Here is an 18,865-nt window from a genome sequence, read left to right on the forward strand (position 1 = left end):
TGTTCCCAGGGATGTTAGGAGCACTGATGGGGAAGTAGGGGTGGCCTCCTCTGCACACTTCCAGCATCCCCCATTCCTGCCTCTTTGGCTTTCAGGAAACCGGAAGCTAGAGACTGAAGGGGGCCACTCCTCTCCAACGGCCCGTGCCAAAACAAAGTCGGTGTTGATTCTAATGACCAATGACAGGAAGCTGCTGAAGCCCAAGAAAAAGCTCAGAGTCAAGGAGTCTGGTATAGTGGCTTGTGCCTGTAATCTCAGCATTCTTCTGGGAGGCTGAGACAGGAGGATTGCCATAAGTTTGAAGCTAACCTGAGGCTGAAACAAGAGGACTGCCACAAGTTTGAGGCTAACCTGAGCTACACATCGAATCTGAGGCCAGTCTGGGCTACAATTTCAATCCTGTCTCAATAGAAAACAAAAAAACAACAACAAAAAAATCTGAGCTAGCAAGATAGTCCAGTGAGTGAAGGTACTTGCTGTGCAAGCCGGATGACAGAGTTCAATTCCTGGAGCTCACAGTAAAAGCAGAGGAAGATCCAACTCCTTCTAGTTGTCCCCTGATCACCACAGATGCACCATGCATATGGCCATGTGTGCACCCATGCACACGCACACACACACACTCACACATACACTCCCTCTCTCACTCCTACACAATTTACTTGTATGCGAATCTAAAATAATAATAATAATTTTAAGAAGGTAAAGTCATATAAAATAGGGCTTAAGCACCCCCTGGTTCTATCCTGGTAATAGGTGATGACCAAACACCTGAACAAGAATGGAATGATCCAGGCTCTCTCCCATCAGGAAGAGTCCTTGCCTTCGGTATTGCCTCCTTGACCACATGGGCACAACTCTTTCCTCCCCTTACTTCCCACCCTCATCTACAACAGCCGACAAAGCAGATCTCAGCCTCACACTGGGTTACCAAAAGGAAAGAAATTGAAGCAGGCCTACTTGAGCTCCTGTGCGATGGCGGCGATCTGCTCCACGCGGTCCTGGTGGGCAGCCAGGTCACTCTCAAAGGCCTCGTGTTTCTTGAGCAGGGCCTTGATCTCAGACAAGGTGGCTGTCTCATAATCCTTCTGCCGCAGCATGGCTTCCTTGCCTGAGGTTGTGGGGAGACAGAGACAGGACACAGCTGAGCAAGAGCCAGGCAAGCATGTTCGATCTGGTCATCTAACTCAAGCACTGCTTGTTGGGTTATTTCCCATGGGGATGCTTACTGCACACCAATCTACATTGTAAAAGAGTGGATGTCCATCCAATTGTGGGGAGAGGCTGGGAAGACCACTGCCCTCCAGGGAGCGTTTTCCAAGGCATTTAAAATAGTTGTATATGAAGGTTATACAGGAATGTGTAGAAATGCGTGAGGCCAGACATTCTAACAGCAGGAGACACAGCAATATATGCTCTATGAAATAACGGGGGTTAGGAGGGTACCTCGTTGGTACCTGGCTTTAGACTCTCTCTAGTTACCACGGCTAAATCCTGAAAGTGCTGCAGGGATCCCTTCCCAGATATTCTCAGTGAGCCTCTGCTGCTCACATCCACTGGTGACCAGAGCCTTCTCAGCCCATCAGCAATGTCCTCACCCTAGGGGTAAGGGCAGTGTTTGTATTTTTGGCCCCACTCTGTGAGGAAGAAGGCAGGGATGAGAAACAACCTCCCCCAAAGCTTCCAAGTTGCCTGAGGAAAAACCCTCTCAGGACGGGCAAACTGAGCCTTGCTTACATGGATGTTCTCTGTGCCTATGCCATCACAGGATGACACACCTTCTTGGTCCCCAAAGCTAAGCTGTGAGGCCAAGAGCTATGTCCAATAGTAAAGCATTCTTTCTCTCCTCTGGTATTGGGTTGGTTTTTGTTTGTTTGTTTTCCCTTTAAAATCATAACACGGTAAATTAAATTAAATTTACAAATAAATGCATTTACCTCTTCCTATATATGTTTCCTGTTTTAAAAATATCTAGGGGCTGGAGAGATGGCTCAGAGGTTAAGAGCCCCGGCTGCTCTTCCAGAGGCCCTGAGTTCAATTCCCAGCACCACAGGGTAGCTAAAAACCGTCTATAAAAATATTTAACAGCACACACTCTCAGAATTCCTACTTTGGCTTCGTGGTCTTCCTGGGTGTAGTGGTCCTTCGAGATCTGCAGGGAACTCACTTCAGGACCCTCTAAGAACACCTAAATCCCAAGATGCTCAAATCCCTTATACAAGATGGCTGTGTGTGTGGGCGCGCGCACGCACCCACATGCGCGCGCACACACACACACAAGCTCGCGCGTGCTTATCCATATAATCTCCCATATACTTGAAACCACTCAGGTTGTTTATAGTATAAATGCTATGTAGCTAGCTGTTCATCCATAGTCCTCAGGGAATTATGACAAGAAAACAGTCTATATGAGCTCAGCACAGACATAATTCCTTTTTGTTCTTAATATTTTGCTTCAAGGTTGGTTGAATCCAGAGAGACACAGAATCCATGGATAAAGGTAATTTCTTGGCCAGACTTCTCCAACAGAGCGTCTCATTGCTCTGTGGGACCCAAGATTCAACCCCACCCCAGCTTGCACTGTGGCAGATTTCCCACAGATAACCCTGTGCACATTATGTCCTCCTGCATGTTTTGTTAATTCCTTAGTCTCAAGAAAAGGAATTCCAGTTGGGTGTGGCGACATACGTCTTTAATCCCAGCACTAGGGAGGCAGAGGGCTGGTGGATCTCTGAATTCCAGGCCAGCCAGGTCTGCACTGTGAGTTCTAAGTCAAAACAAAACAAAACAAAACAAAAAAAAAAAAAAAAAAAAAAAAAAAAAAAAAAATACAAGTGGGTGGTCAGAGCCAACTCTGCCAATCCCCTTCACTCTGCATCTGCACGTGCACTTAGATGAAATCCTAAACCCACCCACTTAGCTGGGTGTTTTCCTGCCAAGCTAGGCCATTCCCAGATGGCTATAGAACGTGGTCCTCCCTGTTCGCTTCCAACCCAAGGTCAGAGGAACACGAACCAGGACTGAGTAAGTTGATCTTAGGGGCGATGGCCACTGGTTCTGCCTCAGGGGCTCCAGTAAAGTGCAAGCAAATGGGCAGGAGCCGTCTTCTGAGGAAAAGGCCATCCACGTGGGACTGCTTCTCTTCAGTTAAGCTTGCACTCAATAAGCAGACACCAGACACTAGTCTCGGAAACTACACAGAAGCACATCACATTTCAGAAATCTGGAAACAGACAGATAGATTGACACCACCTCTAAGGGACAGTGCCAGGACTGAGAGCCACACAGAAGGACTTGGAAATATGGAACAAGGAAAAAGTAGCACTATCACCAAACTGCTGTCAGTAATTCTTCTCAACATGCCTGTGCCCTCGCCATGTGACCCTCACAAACCCAGGAACTACTGCTTCTAATTGCAGACATGGAAACTGAAGCAACTCAGAGGGCAATGAACTTGTCTGATGCCAGAGAAATATTAAACAAAGATGACACAAACAAAAGCAAAAGAAAGGACTTGTGGCTGGTGGCTGGGTGGGAATTGGAAAGCGGAAACCGGGGAGGCGGGAGCTGGCTCACCATCTGTCCAGGCCTCATGGATGGAGGCCTTTTGCCGGAACTTCTCTGCCAGGTGGTCCAACCTCTCTAGCCTCCGGATCTCATTCAGCAGCCACTCCTCATAGCCCTTCTCTGCCTGCTCCAGGCAACCCCAGGCATTGTTAATATCCTGCAGAGATGGGAGACACAGGCTCAGAGAACCTGGAGAGGTTGTAGCCTTCCAGACAGAGATGCTTCTGATCTTAGTCCCCACACACACCACAGTCAGACACCACCACCCCACTCTTCCAGCTCCTATCCGTACCACCCTGCCTCTCGGATAGGGAGTGGAGTCTGAGTCCACATCCAACTATGGAACCCTCCCGTTCACTGATGAGCTTCCAAACGTAACCCGGCCAGTCTAAGAGGTCCAAGAACAAGCCAGGAGACCAAAGCAACTAAGAATGAAGCAAGCTGACACTACAGCCTCCCAAGTACACACAGTCCTATTGGGCCGAGATTCTCAGATGTTAGCCTTTGGGCTCTGCATAGTAGCTTGGATGAGGGAATCAGCCATGATCACAAGAAGAAAGAAATACACATGCCCTTTGTACAAGGCATTGTACAGTCACTGCAAGGCACCCAGCTGTAGCAGCTAGAATAGAACCAGTCAGAGGGCCATCCTGGGCATCTGCCCCACATCAGGGTATTTATTCCCTTTAGTTCTCAAGAGTATCTGTTAGCTAATAGTGACTCTAACAATCCAAGAGCATCCGACTGAGCCCTGAACTTTGAAGAACTATTGCCCCAAACTCCCTTCAAGATCACCTTGTTCCTGCCTCTTCCCACCTGCTCTGTCCATTCTGGTCTTGTCCAATATGCCTGTTTTTCATTTGTTTGTTTGTTTCGTTACTCTTTGTTTGAAAGTATAAAAGGTTCTGCCTTGATGAATTTGTCCTAAATTGTCCTGGCCCATAAAGTCCTGGAGACAGGATAAAGGGGCATGAAGGCTAAAAACACAAAAAGGGACATAATGGGAGATCACCCACGACACAGAAAATCGATTGCGATGTTAGGGCTTTGCCTTCATTTTCTAGATAGGGCCCAGCTCTATCACTTGACTGTGATCCTCCTGCCTCCGTCTCCCAATAGGCTTGATCCACAGCTAACTTGTTATAGGTGTTTCTGTTTGAAAGAGTCTTATTTTATAAAACACACTCTAAGAGTCACTTAAAATGATATTTATACAGAAAGGTTAAAAATGGACTTGGCAGCATGGGCCTATAACCCTAGCTACTTAGAATGTCAAGGCAGAATCTCAAGTTCAAGGTCTTTATGGTTGAGTCCCATATGAGGACACCCAGGATGAGTTATCTCACAGGAAAAAAAAAAAAAAAAAAAAAAAAAAAACAAAAACCCAATGGGATTGGGGATGTGGTCCCGTATCAGATCACCTGACTAACATGCATGAGGCCCTGGATTTACAAAAAAACAAATTAAAGCAAAATTGGTAATAGGTAGTAAGATTATAAATAACTTCTACTTTTTACTTATTTGTATATTAGAAATAGACTACAAAAATTAATTTAAGGTAACAAACTTCAGTCTCTGTTTTGCAGTTGTTACTTTATGTTGAAAGTACTTAAAGGTTTATTAAAGTAAAAATTAATATTACCGCTTGGTTCAGTATGACCAGACAGTCTGTTTAAAACATTATTGTTTAAGGGGAAATTTGGAATGCTCAGGGATTGAGATAAGCAAGCCTGACCCAGAACAGTCAGAGGAGAAGGTGGCTATCCCTCTGAGCTTGGCTCAAGCCTAGGTAAATGAAGGAAACCCACCTCCAAACAGCTGGGGGATGGAGGTGGCCAGGCAGGCCCCAGACTTGCCCCTGGCACTCACCGAGACCATCCTGCCCTCGGAAGGCATGAAGGCGGGCCGGTTGCTGAGCCGCAGCTTGGTCTGCAGTGTGTTGAAGTTGATCTCCAGCTGGCACTTCTCCTGCACCTTAGGCGGCTTGTGCAGGCGCCGGTAGTCTCGGAAGTCCTCCAGCTTCTGCTGCATGGCATGCATGGTGTTCTCAGGCACCCGATTCTCCAGCCATGGGATGGTGCGGCGGATCCACTCCAACAGCTACGGTGAAAGGACAGAGGCAAGGCATGGAGTAAGGATGCTGGAGGAAGGTGTGCGTAAAGGCCAGCTTGTCCTTTTTCCATAGGCCCTTCCCTCACAGGAAGAGGGCAGGCAAAAAGTTTCTCCTGATGGCATACTCCCTTCCCAGCTACCCACCAGGGCCTCACCATGCCACGAAACAAGGCTTCCAGGTGCTCCCTCCAAGTTGACCAGGATACGGTCAACTCAGAGCCCACAGCCCTCATCTTCTCTAGCCCAGTAGGGATGAACCAAAGAACCACACAGACTGGTCTAAAAGCAAGGAGACCTGAGCTCGAGTCTAGTTGGGCCTCAGTTTCTTAATCTATACGAGCAGGGGCGTGATAAAACAGATCTCTGGCCTCAAAAGGAAGAGGCTAGAATCTGGGACAGCCTGAATTTCTACCCTGGAGCCATGGTGAGGATTATGATGAACATGTAGGATTGCAAAGAGACGGATGACGGGAAGCATACGGAACACCTGCACATTGCCAGGCATGACCCACAGTGTGACTCACAGACATAATCATAGAAGTACTACATGGTCAAGTGCTACCATCACCCCCACATTATGGAGGAGGCACCCCAGGCTCTGCTCTGCCAGGTCACGCAGCTTGCTGTGGTGACTGGCTAGAATGGTGAAGCAGGGATTAAAGCCTGGGCATCTGGCTCTCACTGAACTGGAAGGCAGAGCCACCAAAAGGCCAGGGGGACACTTCAAAAGGCTGAATTTCTTTTAGGGAAGAAACAGGCAGCACCTTAACTCAAATGACAGCAGGGCAGCTGGTTAACTTCTTGTCATCCTGTCCCCTGACAAATGGCTTGACTGTTAAGCCAGCCTGAGCCAGTACTGCGTCTTCCCAGGCACATGTCTTCTGGGAACCTGATACAGTCCTGTACTATCTAGTTCAGGCAAAACTTACAGAGCGGCAGTACACCAGGCTGCAAATGCCTCTGAGATCCCAGGGCTCAACTCCCACTCAGTAAGTGAAAGAAAAACCAAGAGCCAGTGAGGTAGAGGCATTTTCCCAGGCTCATAGTAACCCAGACACCAACTCCTGTCTTTACTTATGCTCTTCCAGGGGCCCAGAACCAAGCTGCCCCATGTTAACTGTGCTTGGATCACACACTGCACCGGCCTGGGGATGTCTACAGAATGACTCTGCAGGTGCAGATCCTGGGAGCTTTCTTCCCTTAGGGTGTAACACAGGGCCTTACTGGGGCCAGTCTAGAAGAACACAGGTATACCCACATCACTGGCCAGCTTCTCGTAGTCTTCCATAAGCTGTTCATTCTCTTGATTGACAGCCAAAACCTTGCAGATGCGATTGGCTGCTGTTTCCGCCTGGCAACAAAACAGAAAAGTCATGACCAACCTGCCCCGGCAATGGGGGCCCCGGAAACACCGGTGTCAACAAGCCCCTTCCACCCTGCTACTCCATGTGGCTGGAAAGGAGCCCCTGAGGCTGAGTCACACTCCCCTGCCTTCTGCATCCCCTTCTTTGCCAGCCCTGGACAAGGGTTGAATCCCATCATACATGCTGGGAAGAAATTAACCAAGTAACTGAGGTGTTCAAAATCTCAAGCCAGGTGAAGAAAGGAAGGAATTCATGCCCATCCTGGAATTCCAGGGATCACAAGACTTGGGATGTCAAGCTGGTTTTGACAGGATTTTGAAGAGACTTCAAGTCTGAAAGAGTGAGAAGGTGCTGGTTGACAGGGAGGCCTCTGAGGTTTCCTCAAGAATCTCTGAAGGCTCCTAGTTCAAAGCCTTCAGAAGAGCTAGAGACATGGCAGTGCATGGAGAAGCTCAGGAAATCCAGCACAGGTGCTGATGGCTTAGCCGAGACCACACTATGTACCAAGCACTGGGCCAGGGTAGACCAGATAGTCCTCAGAGGGATAGAATGGTAACCAGCCACAAGACCTAGCACCCTAGCATCCTATAGAGACCCAGCCTCTGAGGGCTGGTAAGGGTACTGTGTATCCAACATCAGCAGGGACCCTGTGTTCCCCAACCCACTTCATTTTGGTGATTTTGTTGTTTAGATCTTACTATGTACCCCTGGCTGTCCTGAAACTCACACTTGGCTTTGAACTCATAGAGATCTGGCCACCTCTACCTCCTAAGTGCTGGGTGTGAAAGTGTTCACCATCACACCTGTCCCACTGGAATGACTGTGAAGTTGAATCGTGTCCTTGTACATATGCCAACCCTATACAGAGACATGGAATGTGACATTCTTCGGGGAGCACAGGGTAGGAAGGAGACTATTTAAGGTAGAAAAGATACATATGAACCCTGGAACCCTGGGGACTTACAGATGACAAAGGACACCTGATTTAAGAAAGAATAAGGCAAAGCCTAAATCTGGTTGCTGAACAAAACGAGTTTCTGTTACCACAAAAGGAGACTGAGTGTAAATAATTCTTGAGAATGGGAAGGAATGACTATGATATATCTGTTTTTTCCAAGAAGAGTTTTTCCAGGGGGAAATGCCAACCAAATCACATGCCTTGTGGGTGAGTGTGCTGGGACACATAGGGGATGGGGCAGAGCAAAAATGTCCTAAAGGTTTCTTAAGTGAACAGTCAAGTGGGTACTGGACAGCTAGGACACCAAGAAGAGAGCATGGGAATGGCCACAGGGAACCTGGTTAGGGACTCTGGGTCCCAGTTCTCAGTCATCATCCCTGTTCTGGATGGAGATGACACAGCCTCTTCTCATACAGCTGTCCTGCTTGACTGTCAACTTCTTGAGAACCATGGAGTAACTGTGGCCGATTCCCTGAGGCACTGAAGAATGAGTGGCTTCCCAGGAGCCTATCCCTAAGAGGCAGGACCCAGAAGGAATGCAGCCTTATGAGCACCAAATCAGTATGCTCCATGAAGCTGGCTGGGGTGATGATCACCTGCCTGGTGCTACCAAAACTTCCACTGACGTTAAGGCAGAGGACCACAGACAACCGGGAGGCGGGGCAGCTGCAGACATCGCCACTAACGAGTCGTGGATATTCCTCACTGTAGATAAACAGCAGCTGCAAGTTGTTCAGGAACTTAACAAATCTCCTGCCTCAGACCCCAGAATACTGGGTTTACAGGTGTGTATCACCATGCTAGTTTGCCGCTATCATTTCTGATGTAAATGAATCTCAACTTCAGCTTGCTGTCCTCCAGAGGCACTCTGACACCCTGGGCTCAACAGTCATTAGCTTCTAATTGTTTGCCAGGTTGGTAGCCTGGGTGGGATAGGAGTGCACACACACTTTTACAGCTCAGCAGCCAAAGAAGAGTCCGAGTCCTTTGGATGAAACCTGGGGAAGACTTCCACACGGGACTCCTGAGGGCTTTTTGCAAGGATCTATCTAACACCTGACCTTTTCAGGCTAGCCTCAGCAGGAGAGAGCCCCGGAACTACACCAACATGCCCAAAGAGTCTGCCTTTGGAGAAAACAGACCCACAGAATACAAGAGTACTTATGGGTCACCCTGAGAGACAAAAGCCTCCTGACCTTTGAGAAGCAGGTTCTTGGAAAACAGAGGTTAACTCCTCAGAACACTGGCACACACACCCCCACAAGGCTGCAACCCTGAATAAGCCTGCCAGGGGCACAGGGGACACATGCTCTCTAATGGCCCCCTTATGAAGATGGACCAGTCACTACCAACCTCAGCCAGAGGTGAGACAAGCCAGCTTGGCTGGCCTTGCAGACCCCACCCACAGAGTGAAGAGAATCGGAACTCAGACTGTTAGAGAGCATCTGGCTTCTCAGCTTCCCCTCCCCAGAGCTACGAGAAGCCCACCAACAGGGCGGGAGTGGGGGAAGCGACAGCAGCACAGCGTATAAGCACCGCTCGCAAGGCTGCTGGAGTCCAGAAGCACCGTGGAGGGACCTGAAGAAGAGAGGGGAAAAAATGCCCTGGGAGAAAGACAGAGATGGAAGCCACCTAGGAGAAAACCCAGCCTGGGTTCCAGCTTTGGGTTTTCTACAATGGGAGGGGCTGCCCTGAAACCCACGCAAGAAGCCGGCTGTCCACGCCTTTCTGAAAGACAGACTGTAAGAGATGACGCGAGCAAGCACGGGCACCAATGGGCTGAGAATACACTGCAGAGAAAGAGGCCAGACGTGTATTCTCACCTTCTTTGTGGCCATGTACCACTTAACATGCAACAATGATTCTACACAGGGTTTCTCCATGTAGCCCTAGCTGTCCTGCAGCTTCTTGTGTAGACCAGGTTACCTTTAAACTCAAGAGATCCACCTACCTCTCTGCCTCCTAAATGTTGGGATTAAAGGCATGCATCACCACACCAGGCCACATAACATTTTTAGATATTTATTTAAAATGAGCTGCTATTCTTAGAGATTTAGCTATCTCACCCAACTTCCAATCCAATAATCAGAGCACAAAGTCACCAGAGACTGGCTCATCTACAGAGAAGCTGTCATCAATTAGGGTGACAGCAAATACCCACACTAGGCAAAGTGACATACCAGGGCTCCACCACCCACAACCCACTGTTTATATGACTGCTACAAAAGATCTCATCATTTATGTTTTTAGAAAAACTCCCTGATCTAGCAAGAATTGTCTTCCATCCTCCTCGTGACTGCCCACTAGCCCACCCCCTCCCCCAAGCCAGGCTTGCTAAGCCCAGCAGATCATGGCTTCTAGCTCCAGAATGCAGCTTCCCTAAGACACTCCCCGTTCCATAGAGATCTGGCAATGCTGACTTCCTTTCCTCTCACACCTCAAAGCGTCTGCCATATCCACGATGTCCGTGTCACCACTGTTAATAGCAATTCCTTAGTGACAGCTTCTTTGCCCTTCCCTAGTGGTACCTGAGCCTCACCAGCCCCGAACCCACCCTAAACCTCCGAGCTCCGAGCTACTGCTCAAAGAAGGCAGCCTGCAGCCCCATGGCTGTCTCCTCTGGACAGAGCTGCAGCAGAGCAAGCCCCATGGCTGCTGCCTCCCTCCTTGTCTGCCATCGAGCCTTTCCAGACAGGTATAGCTTCTGTGGATGGGAGTCCATTTTCTCCCTTAGAGGTTTACGCCAGTGGATCGATGATTGATGGACAGGTGGATGGATGCAGACAGCTCCACCTGTCCCTAAACATCCAGATTCAGTTTGTCCCTTCAGGGGCCAACTCCTAGAAATAGCTCCCAAGAGTCCTCCCAAGTGCCAGCGGCATAAACAAAAGCCTTGATGCCCTCTCCATCTGTTCTAAACCTGGGTAGGGGAAGGAAAGCAAGGCATCAGGATCTAAACCAGCCTGCCAAACAGAAATTGGTCTTCACCCAATGAGGACAGTCCCTCAACAGCTCTGTCCATCACATGCTTGCATGTAAATGTACACAGGCACTCGAACATGTCTATGAACTGGGACCTTTCCACTTCTACTATCTATGACTGGCCAGAGAAAGGTGTGGAGAGCAGGGTGGGCCATGGATATGGCTCAGCTCTGGAAGATGTTTATCATGGGTACCAGCCACAGAAGCAATCAAGACAAGAGTATGAGATGCCCAGAGACTCATCTCCTCACTGTCCCCCGCCCCCCAAACCAGAGGTAGACATTCTTCTGGGGCTGGTCACTCTGGGCAGATGCTGTGGAAGTGGCTGGGGACAGCTCTGGATCAAGCAGGACACCCCACACCCCACCACACTGTCTATGCTCCTATGCTGGGATATGGACAAAAGCATGAAATGGTTGCAACAGGGATGAGAAAAAGGGAAGAGGGCTCAGGGGAGGGAGGATTTTAGAGGGAGAGCCACACAAATCCCACACTCTCCCCACCACACACAGGGTTACATACACCACATCACATCTCTTCCATGCCATGCATGTGCGCGCACGCACGCGCGCGCGCGCGCACACACACACACACACACACACACACACACCCTGAGCATTATCATCAGCCAGGCCACAGAGATGAATCAAAGGCAGGCAAGGCCGGTGTCAGCAGGCATGAAGCCCAGGGCAGAATACCTAAAGGCAAAGGGCACGGAAGAGAGGAACAGGGCAGTTAGACAGAAGGCAGAGAGTCAGCCTGGCCAGTGCACTCTGTGTGGTTAATAGACTGGGCACAAATGCCCAACCAAGGCAAGCGGAGAAGCCGCCCATACCCTGGCTAAGAGGTAGGGGACAGGATTCAGGAGAGGTTGGCAGGAGAGCAGCAGAGGTGGGGAGAGGGACAGATGAAGAGGAGCCAGGAGGCCAGCAGGAGGGACTGGGAAGTTAGAGGCTGGCCACCATTGAGAAAGGCAGGTCTGGGGCACCCATCAGGAGGGTACCAGGGATGCTGCCAGCCCATCTGGTTGTCTTTGGGCAACTTTTTTTAAAGGTGCCTTTTCCTGAAGGTATTTCTATGAAAAAAAAGAAAAGTCTCATTGATTTGTTATAAGACATTTTTACTGCTGGACATGAAGCTTGGCAGTAAAATGCTTACCCAACAAGCACAAGGCCCTGGGTTCAATCCCCCAGCACCACCACAAAAACAAAAGAGAGCGAGAAGAGAGAAGAAAAAAGACATCTTTGCTGCTGTCTGCAGGGTAGTTTTAGTAACTAATGTTCAAATCTCCATAGTCTATGGCACACAAGTGGCATTCTTAGGTAATTTACAACTACCCATGAAAGGCCTTGCTGGCAAATGGCATGCAGGACTCTAGCATGGACATCAGAGAGAAGGCAGAAGACTTCTCCCAGCCCTGGTTCCTGCCTGGATTCGAGAAGATGGCTTGCTCAGGCAGACAGGGAGAGTCAGAGGTGAAGGGGATTCTGGACATCTAAGGGAATGGCTTAGGGTCCAGGCTCTGATAGCTCGGCTGCCTTCCCCTCCGTGGGGAAGGACACCCAGAGGCTGGGCTTCTCTGGCAACTGCAAGTGTGCTTGCCAGGGTTCTGAGAGTATCCTGTCCCCCATGGAGATGGGTGCATTAACTAACCCTCTCTCACTCAGGGGCTGCTGCTGGGGTCCAGCGAGGAGGACAAGATGGGCCAAAGGGCAGCAGGGAGAGTGGGCGAGGCCAAGGGCGAGCTCACCTTCTGCGCACCGAGAAGGCGTGGCAGTGACATGAAACATTAGGTCACATGGCCTTCCCTCCGGCCTTAGCGTGCCTACACATCTGCACAGAGAAGGAGAAGAGGTTGAGAGGAGAAAGTAGAACAGCACAGAGCAAACCCGAACAGCAGCAGTGGATAGAGAGCACAGGACAGAAGGGACGGATGGGCAGGAGGAGAGGAGAGGACAGGGCCAAAGGGACATGAGCAGAGAGGGAAATGAGCAAGGGAGGGAGGGGGCAGGGACACAGCTTCTACCATGCACTTCCAATAGGTCACTCAGAGGCCATGAGGACACATGACAGGCCTAAGGTCCGAAGCCAGGACGGTCTATGTGGTCACAGCCATGTGTTGCTTCTGGCAGGGACATCTGTTGTCCCAGCTAAGCCTGGTAGTGAGCGACAACTCGCCAGCCTCCCAGTGCCTGCAGTATGAACTGGGCCCTGGTGCGTTACAGAACATTCAGCCTGGCTGAACGCTCTGCCTCCCAGGGCAATCTGGATCAGGATACCAGAAGGGGCTCACTGCCACTAACGTCCTTGCCTCTCTTCCCACAGGTCATGCTTATGTCTAACAACACAGCGTGCAGTGCCCACTGGGGGGTCCCAGGCAGGACAGCGCTCAAGGGCTGAAGACAGACTTGTTAAACCCTGCCTGAGAGTACGAGGGGAGGGGGGTGTCATGGCACCTCTGCAAAACGGGTAAGGTAGGTGAAGAGAGGAAGTGCACCGCAGCCTCACAGAGACCCTGACACTGAGTCCGTAGCTCCCACAGCGATGGGGAGCTAACTGTCTCCTGGAGCCGGGACCCCTGATCTGCCACACCCAGCCCTTCTGCCTGGGCCGCACAGCTGCTGCTTCCAGAGGATTAGTGCTCGCTAAAGGTTCCTGGTCCCAAGACACGGTGAGAGAGAGCAGAGCAGGGTGAGAAAAGAGGCAAACAAGACCTCTTCATAAATACAGCTAACTATCCATGAGTCCCGAGCCAAGCCTTCCAGGCACCTGCACTGGGACACTGAGGGACAGGAGGAGGGAAGGGCAGGAGGGCGTGGCTGGGATCTGGCATGAGGTGTGCTGGGCATGAGGCGCAGGGGTCCCAGGTACCTTCTGGGCTCCAGAGAAGGCATGGTAGAAGCTAGACACATAAGTCATAATGGCTTTCTCATCCGGCCGGGCAGTTCCGACGATGTCTGTAAGGAGAGAGGGTGCCGCAGTTAAAGCGACCTACTGAACACACGGGGCATCTCAGAAGGAGATGCAGAAGCCTCAGACTCTGAGGTAACCTTACCAAAAGGCCCATCCTCAACTAGCCAGCCTCCAGAGTCAACTTCCACTAACAGGAACATGGGACACAGAGGAAAGGGTAAGGTGATATCCCGGGAGGCAAGCAAAGTAGCTCTCCTCCAACCACAAGGTCAACGGCATCCATTAAAAGGGTTGAAGAAAGGAGGAAAGGGCTGAAGACGGAAATGACATACAGAACTCATTAACCAAACACATGCATGGATTCAGCCAACCCACTCTCAATGGCAATTTTAAACTAGGGGACTCTGGTTATGAGCATAACAGGAGATATCTGGAATTGCTGTCATGCTTGCTAAATGTGAAAGTGTGTGTGTGTGTGTGTGTGTGTGTGTGTGTGTGTGTGTGTGTGTGTGTGTGTGTGTTTGAGGGTGTCTTGGTTATGTAGCCCAGGTTAGTCTCAAATTCATGCTCCTCCTGTCTCAGCCTCCCCAGTGCTGAGATTACAGGCATGTGTTACACATCTTGTCTGTGGAAAGTATTTTGATTACGTACAAGAATACCCATCTTTTTATTTTTCATTCTCTGGGTTTTCAAGGTAAGGTTTCTTTATGTAGCCCTGGCTGTCCCGAACTTGCTTTGTAGACCAGGCTATCCTCGAGCTCAGAGATCTGCTTGCCTCTGCCTCCTGAGTTTTGGGACTGGAAGTGTGTGCCACCACCGCCTGGCTCATACCCGTATCTTTAAGGCACATACTTGGAAGATGGTAGCGGTGACTGAGATTTGATTAGATACAGTCTAACACAGACAGCGAAAGGACAAAGAAGAAAACATAAGGTGTGACAGACTATCAATAACCCTTCTGGAATGGTGGGCATACACCATCTCTTACTTCTGTGCATGTTTGGAATGTTCCTGATCACATTTTCAAATGTAAAATGCCACTGGTGGGGCTGCCAGGAGCACAGGGCTGGGGCAACCTTGGGCACTCTCCCCACCCAACTCCAGCACACATCCTAGACTCTGTTCATCTCCTCAACATGGAGCTGAGACACTGTAAAACGGCGCATGGCCATCAGGGTTGAGGAGAGCCCAAGGGACACGGTCCCTGCTCCTTTCAGGGACAAGAGCAGAGGAGGAAGGGCTGCCCTCCTTCTCCAAGAGGATTGCTCTATGCCGCCCGCATGCTACCAGCTACAATGCCTCTCCTCTGAACCACACAGAAACCCTGGCAAGTGAGACCCCCCCCCCCCATCTCAGCTGCTGGGGCGGGGCAGCGGGGAAAGACCTCACCTTCGGCATCCAGCATCTTAGGGATATCCAAGAACTTCTCTGCCACGTCGAAGGCCGTGTTCAGGTTTGTGAGTGGATCGTCCTAAAGGAGGAAAGGACCACATGATCACACATCATAGCCTATCTCAGCTGGGAGAGGATAGGGGCGGGAGGGTGACTACTTTCCACCAGCTCTTCCCAGGTTCCGGGTAAGAAAGCCTGGCCTCAAGACCAGGCGCCACTAACTAGGTTTAAAACAGTTTTTTCCACCTCAAGCTTCAGTATATCGGGGAGATAGTGTGAAAACCTCGGGCCTCGTGCTAGAGTTAAGGTAGGAAACGACGATGGCAGCAGGAAACCATCAGTCCTGGCAAAACCCATGGGTAACGAATGCAGACAAACTTTCCCTCATCCAAACTCAGTAACTGGGCTGAGTACTCTTAATGCTGAAAATTCAGTTACAAGTGGAAGCTGAACCCCTCTGTTTTCCCATGTGTTGAGTTCTTCTAAGTAGCCATGACTTTTTTGGATAATGGCATCTCTGCTATCCTCGAGCTACATGGGGAGAGCGGTGTGCAAGGCTTGGGGCATCTGAGACCCCTGCACCCTGGAGTGTACTTCAGACACGGAGTTAATGTAAAATGGTGCAGCTGAGTGAGTGCCTCCTCAGACAAGCACGCAGGCCTCGTGAATGGTGCAACTGCCATGGAGGAGGGCATGGAGGGTACTCAAAAAATCAAACTCCTGCACCCGCGGCTCGGGGATCCCTGTGAAAGAGGAGCCAAAAAGATGATAAGAGCCAGAGTTTGCTGTGACATAGTCTCCTGTAAATGCCAGAAGCTGTTCCCAAGAAGTTGCACCAACACGGCTGCCTACATGTGACCTGAACAAAGATGACATCGATAGACAAGCTAAGGTGGAAGGGACAAAGCCTGCACCAAGACCAAGAGCCACAGGCAACTAAGGGACACTGAGAGCCGGGAAAACAGTCTTCCCCAGCAAAGAGCACACCAAATGGCCACCCTGAAGACATACACCTACAGGTAACGTTACAAGGACCGAGCAGTCTATACTTAAGTATTTAGGAACTTTCTCTCTCTCTCTACCACCACCACCACCACCAATAATAAAAAAAAAAAAAAAAAAAAAAAAAAAGAGGCCACAATTTGAAAGAGCAATGAGTAGGGGGGTTGTTCATGAAAGGGTCTGCAGGGAGGAAGAGGGAAAATTATAATATTATATTATATATAATCATATTATATAATCATATTATAATCTCAAAAAAATTAAACACGGAATTCCCATTCAATCCAGTGGTCTACAGGATTCTGAGAGATACCCAATGTACTGCAAGCATGGTCTCAGAGATTTGTATGTGGGTGGCCACGGCAAGTCAGAACCAGAAGTCAGGAGCTCACCAATGGGCAAGTGAACCACGGACTTTCGGCTGAGCTGAGGTAGCAGGCTGGGACTCTCTTGTCCCTCAGAGATTAGCTTGAGAACAGCGGCTCCAGGTCAAGACACAGGGTCAGCTCTCCGGCCCCTCTGTTAGTGAATGGGCCCTTGCAGGTAAGCAGAGGGTGGGAATCTGCTCTTTTCCTCCACGAACATCGTGGCTTTTGTTTTGTTTTGGCTCATCTATCTATCTATCTATCTATCTATCTATCTATCTATCTTTCTATCCATCCATCCATCCCTTTATCCCCTAAAAAAAAGTTACCAGGGCAAGAACATCAGGGCTTTCTTGGTTCCTGGTTAACAAGACACTCTGGGACACAGGTGTGAGTGTGGAGGGTGGGAGGCTACACTGAACACTGCCCTGGGGTACCCTGGGGGAAGGGGAGAAACAGGTTTGTATTCCTAAAAGATCCCTAGCCAAGAGGCCTATATACACCAGCAGGTTCCCTTTCCATTCCATTCCAGGTCAGTGTGCGGCTGGCTTCATGGCAGGGAAGAACGGTTCAGGACAGGCCTCGACCAGCATCCTTTGAACAGAATGGACACAACACCAGGAGCTTACAAAAGCTCACCTCTTCACCTCAACATACATATCTCACTCAAGAACATGACCAAGTAAACTGATGCATGTAAATGAAGGAGACACAATGGCACACAACTTCAGTCCCAGGCTGAGGCACGAGGGTTGCTTGAGTCCAGGAGTTAGAGACCAGCCTGAGCAATAGAGTGAAACCCAGTACCACCTCAAAAGCATAAAGAAAATACAGAAAACCAAACCCACAGTGCCTGACTGCAGGTCAGGGATGCGGGAAAAAAGTGTCTCTTAGGTTACGTGATATTTAACATCCAATAAGTACTGTCACCTTCTGAAATCAGACATAATGTAAAGGAGAAATGTCACTCAGCATACCATCACTCAAACACTGTGGCCTCAGATCTGTTAGTTTTCTTGGTGGACTGTGTGTGATCTGTGATATGCACACTGGGTAATGAACAGACAAGACATGTTTCTGCTTGCTTCCAGATGGGGCTCAGTCTGGCTGCCCAGAAGGCTGACATCTTTCAGGCTGGGCACTGGGCTCTTAGCAGGGGTCCTGTCCTGTCCTCCCTCAGTTTGTCTCAGGCAAGAGAAGATGGCAAGAGATTAGGGGAGCACACGGCACACGTACCTTCCGAAGTTTCCCGTAGTCAATCAACTCAGGCCGGTGTCGGTGGATCAAGGCACAGAAACCAAGGCCATCCTTCCAGCTGTCCAGAGAGAGAGAGAGAGAGAGACAGAGAGAGAGAGCAGGTCAAGTGGATCACTTCTGACATTCATTATGCAACCCTCTGGAGCAGGATTCAGAAGATAGAATTTAGAATTCCCAGGTATTGGGGTCAGGCTTTTTTGAGTGGTTGTAAGTTGAGATGAATGTACCACATCCATCCTCCCCTCACTAAGGCCCAGAGCCTTAGCCCATTGGTCTGGAACCCCGGGCTGAGCTTCCTTACATGACCTTTGAGGGGGTCTTGCCAGTATCATAAACATGAGCAAAGGTGTTCCAGGCAGCAGTCAGGCCGAAGACGTTAGGGGGATGGGTAGCAGATTCAAAGAGACAGCATCCTAGCACCCTTCCCCAGAAGCACCCCCACCCAACTCTGTGGGGAGGTCCTGAGGAAGCTCTGTGGGAGCCCCTGGCGCGGAACTCACCTGATGTGGAAGTTCTGGATGTTGACATTTTTATATGGGGCTGTCTTCCTCTGACACCACAGGAGCAACCCTTCTTTAGCTGATGTCTCTGAAGGGGGAGGGGGAAAAAAGGAGTCAGTGGGCTGACCCAGGGAGGGAGAATACTCCATCCTGCAGGGGCCTCAAGACCCCAATTCTGCTGCTATAAGGAAGAAAGAAGTCCAGGCCATCATGTCTACTGTTTGGCAAAGTTGAAAACATTGTTTAAGAAACAGAAAGGCAGGGCTGGAGAGGTGGCTCAGTGGTTAAGAGCACTGGCTGCTCTTTCAGAGGTCCTGAGTTCGATTCCCAGCACCCACATGGTGAGTCACAACCATCTATAATGAGATCTGGTGACATCTTATGGCCTGCAGGTGTATAATGCCGAACACTCACACATAAAACATAACTAAATAAGAGCGAGAGAAGAAGGAG

General features: G+C 49.8%; 1 protein-coding gene across 3 annotated transcripts in view; it reads right to left on the bottom strand.

Moving 5' to 3' along the window:
- Actn1 (actinin alpha 1) overlaps window positions 1-18,865 on the bottom strand; it is a 92,081-nt gene that overhangs the window by 10,243 nt on the left and 62,973 nt on the right. For all 3 annotated transcript variants that reach the window (XM_051196222.1, XM_051196220.1, XM_051196221.1), the window contains exons 5-12: window positions 18,413-18,500; window positions 17,892-17,970; window positions 15,286-15,367; window positions 13,855-13,940; window positions 6,938-7,030; window positions 5,437-5,667; window positions 3,577-3,724; window positions 961-1,111 (exon numbers count right to left, since the gene is read on the bottom strand). In XM_051196222.1, the coding sequence (XP_051052179.1) occupies window positions 961-1,111; window positions 3,577-3,724; window positions 5,437-5,667; window positions 6,938-7,030; window positions 13,855-13,940; window positions 15,286-15,367; window positions 17,892-17,970; window positions 18,413-18,500 (958 nt within the window). The remainder of the gene's footprint in view (window positions 1-960; window positions 1,112-3,576; window positions 3,725-5,436; window positions 5,668-6,937; window positions 7,031-13,854; window positions 13,941-15,285; window positions 15,368-17,891; window positions 17,971-18,412; window positions 18,501-18,865) is intronic.

This window comes from Phodopus roborovskii, unplaced genomic scaffold, assembly GCF_943737965.1.
Source record: "Phodopus roborovskii unplaced genomic scaffold, PHOROB, whole genome shotgun sequence".
Taxonomy (NCBI): Eukaryota; Metazoa; Chordata; class Mammalia; order Rodentia; family Cricetidae; genus Phodopus; species Phodopus roborovskii.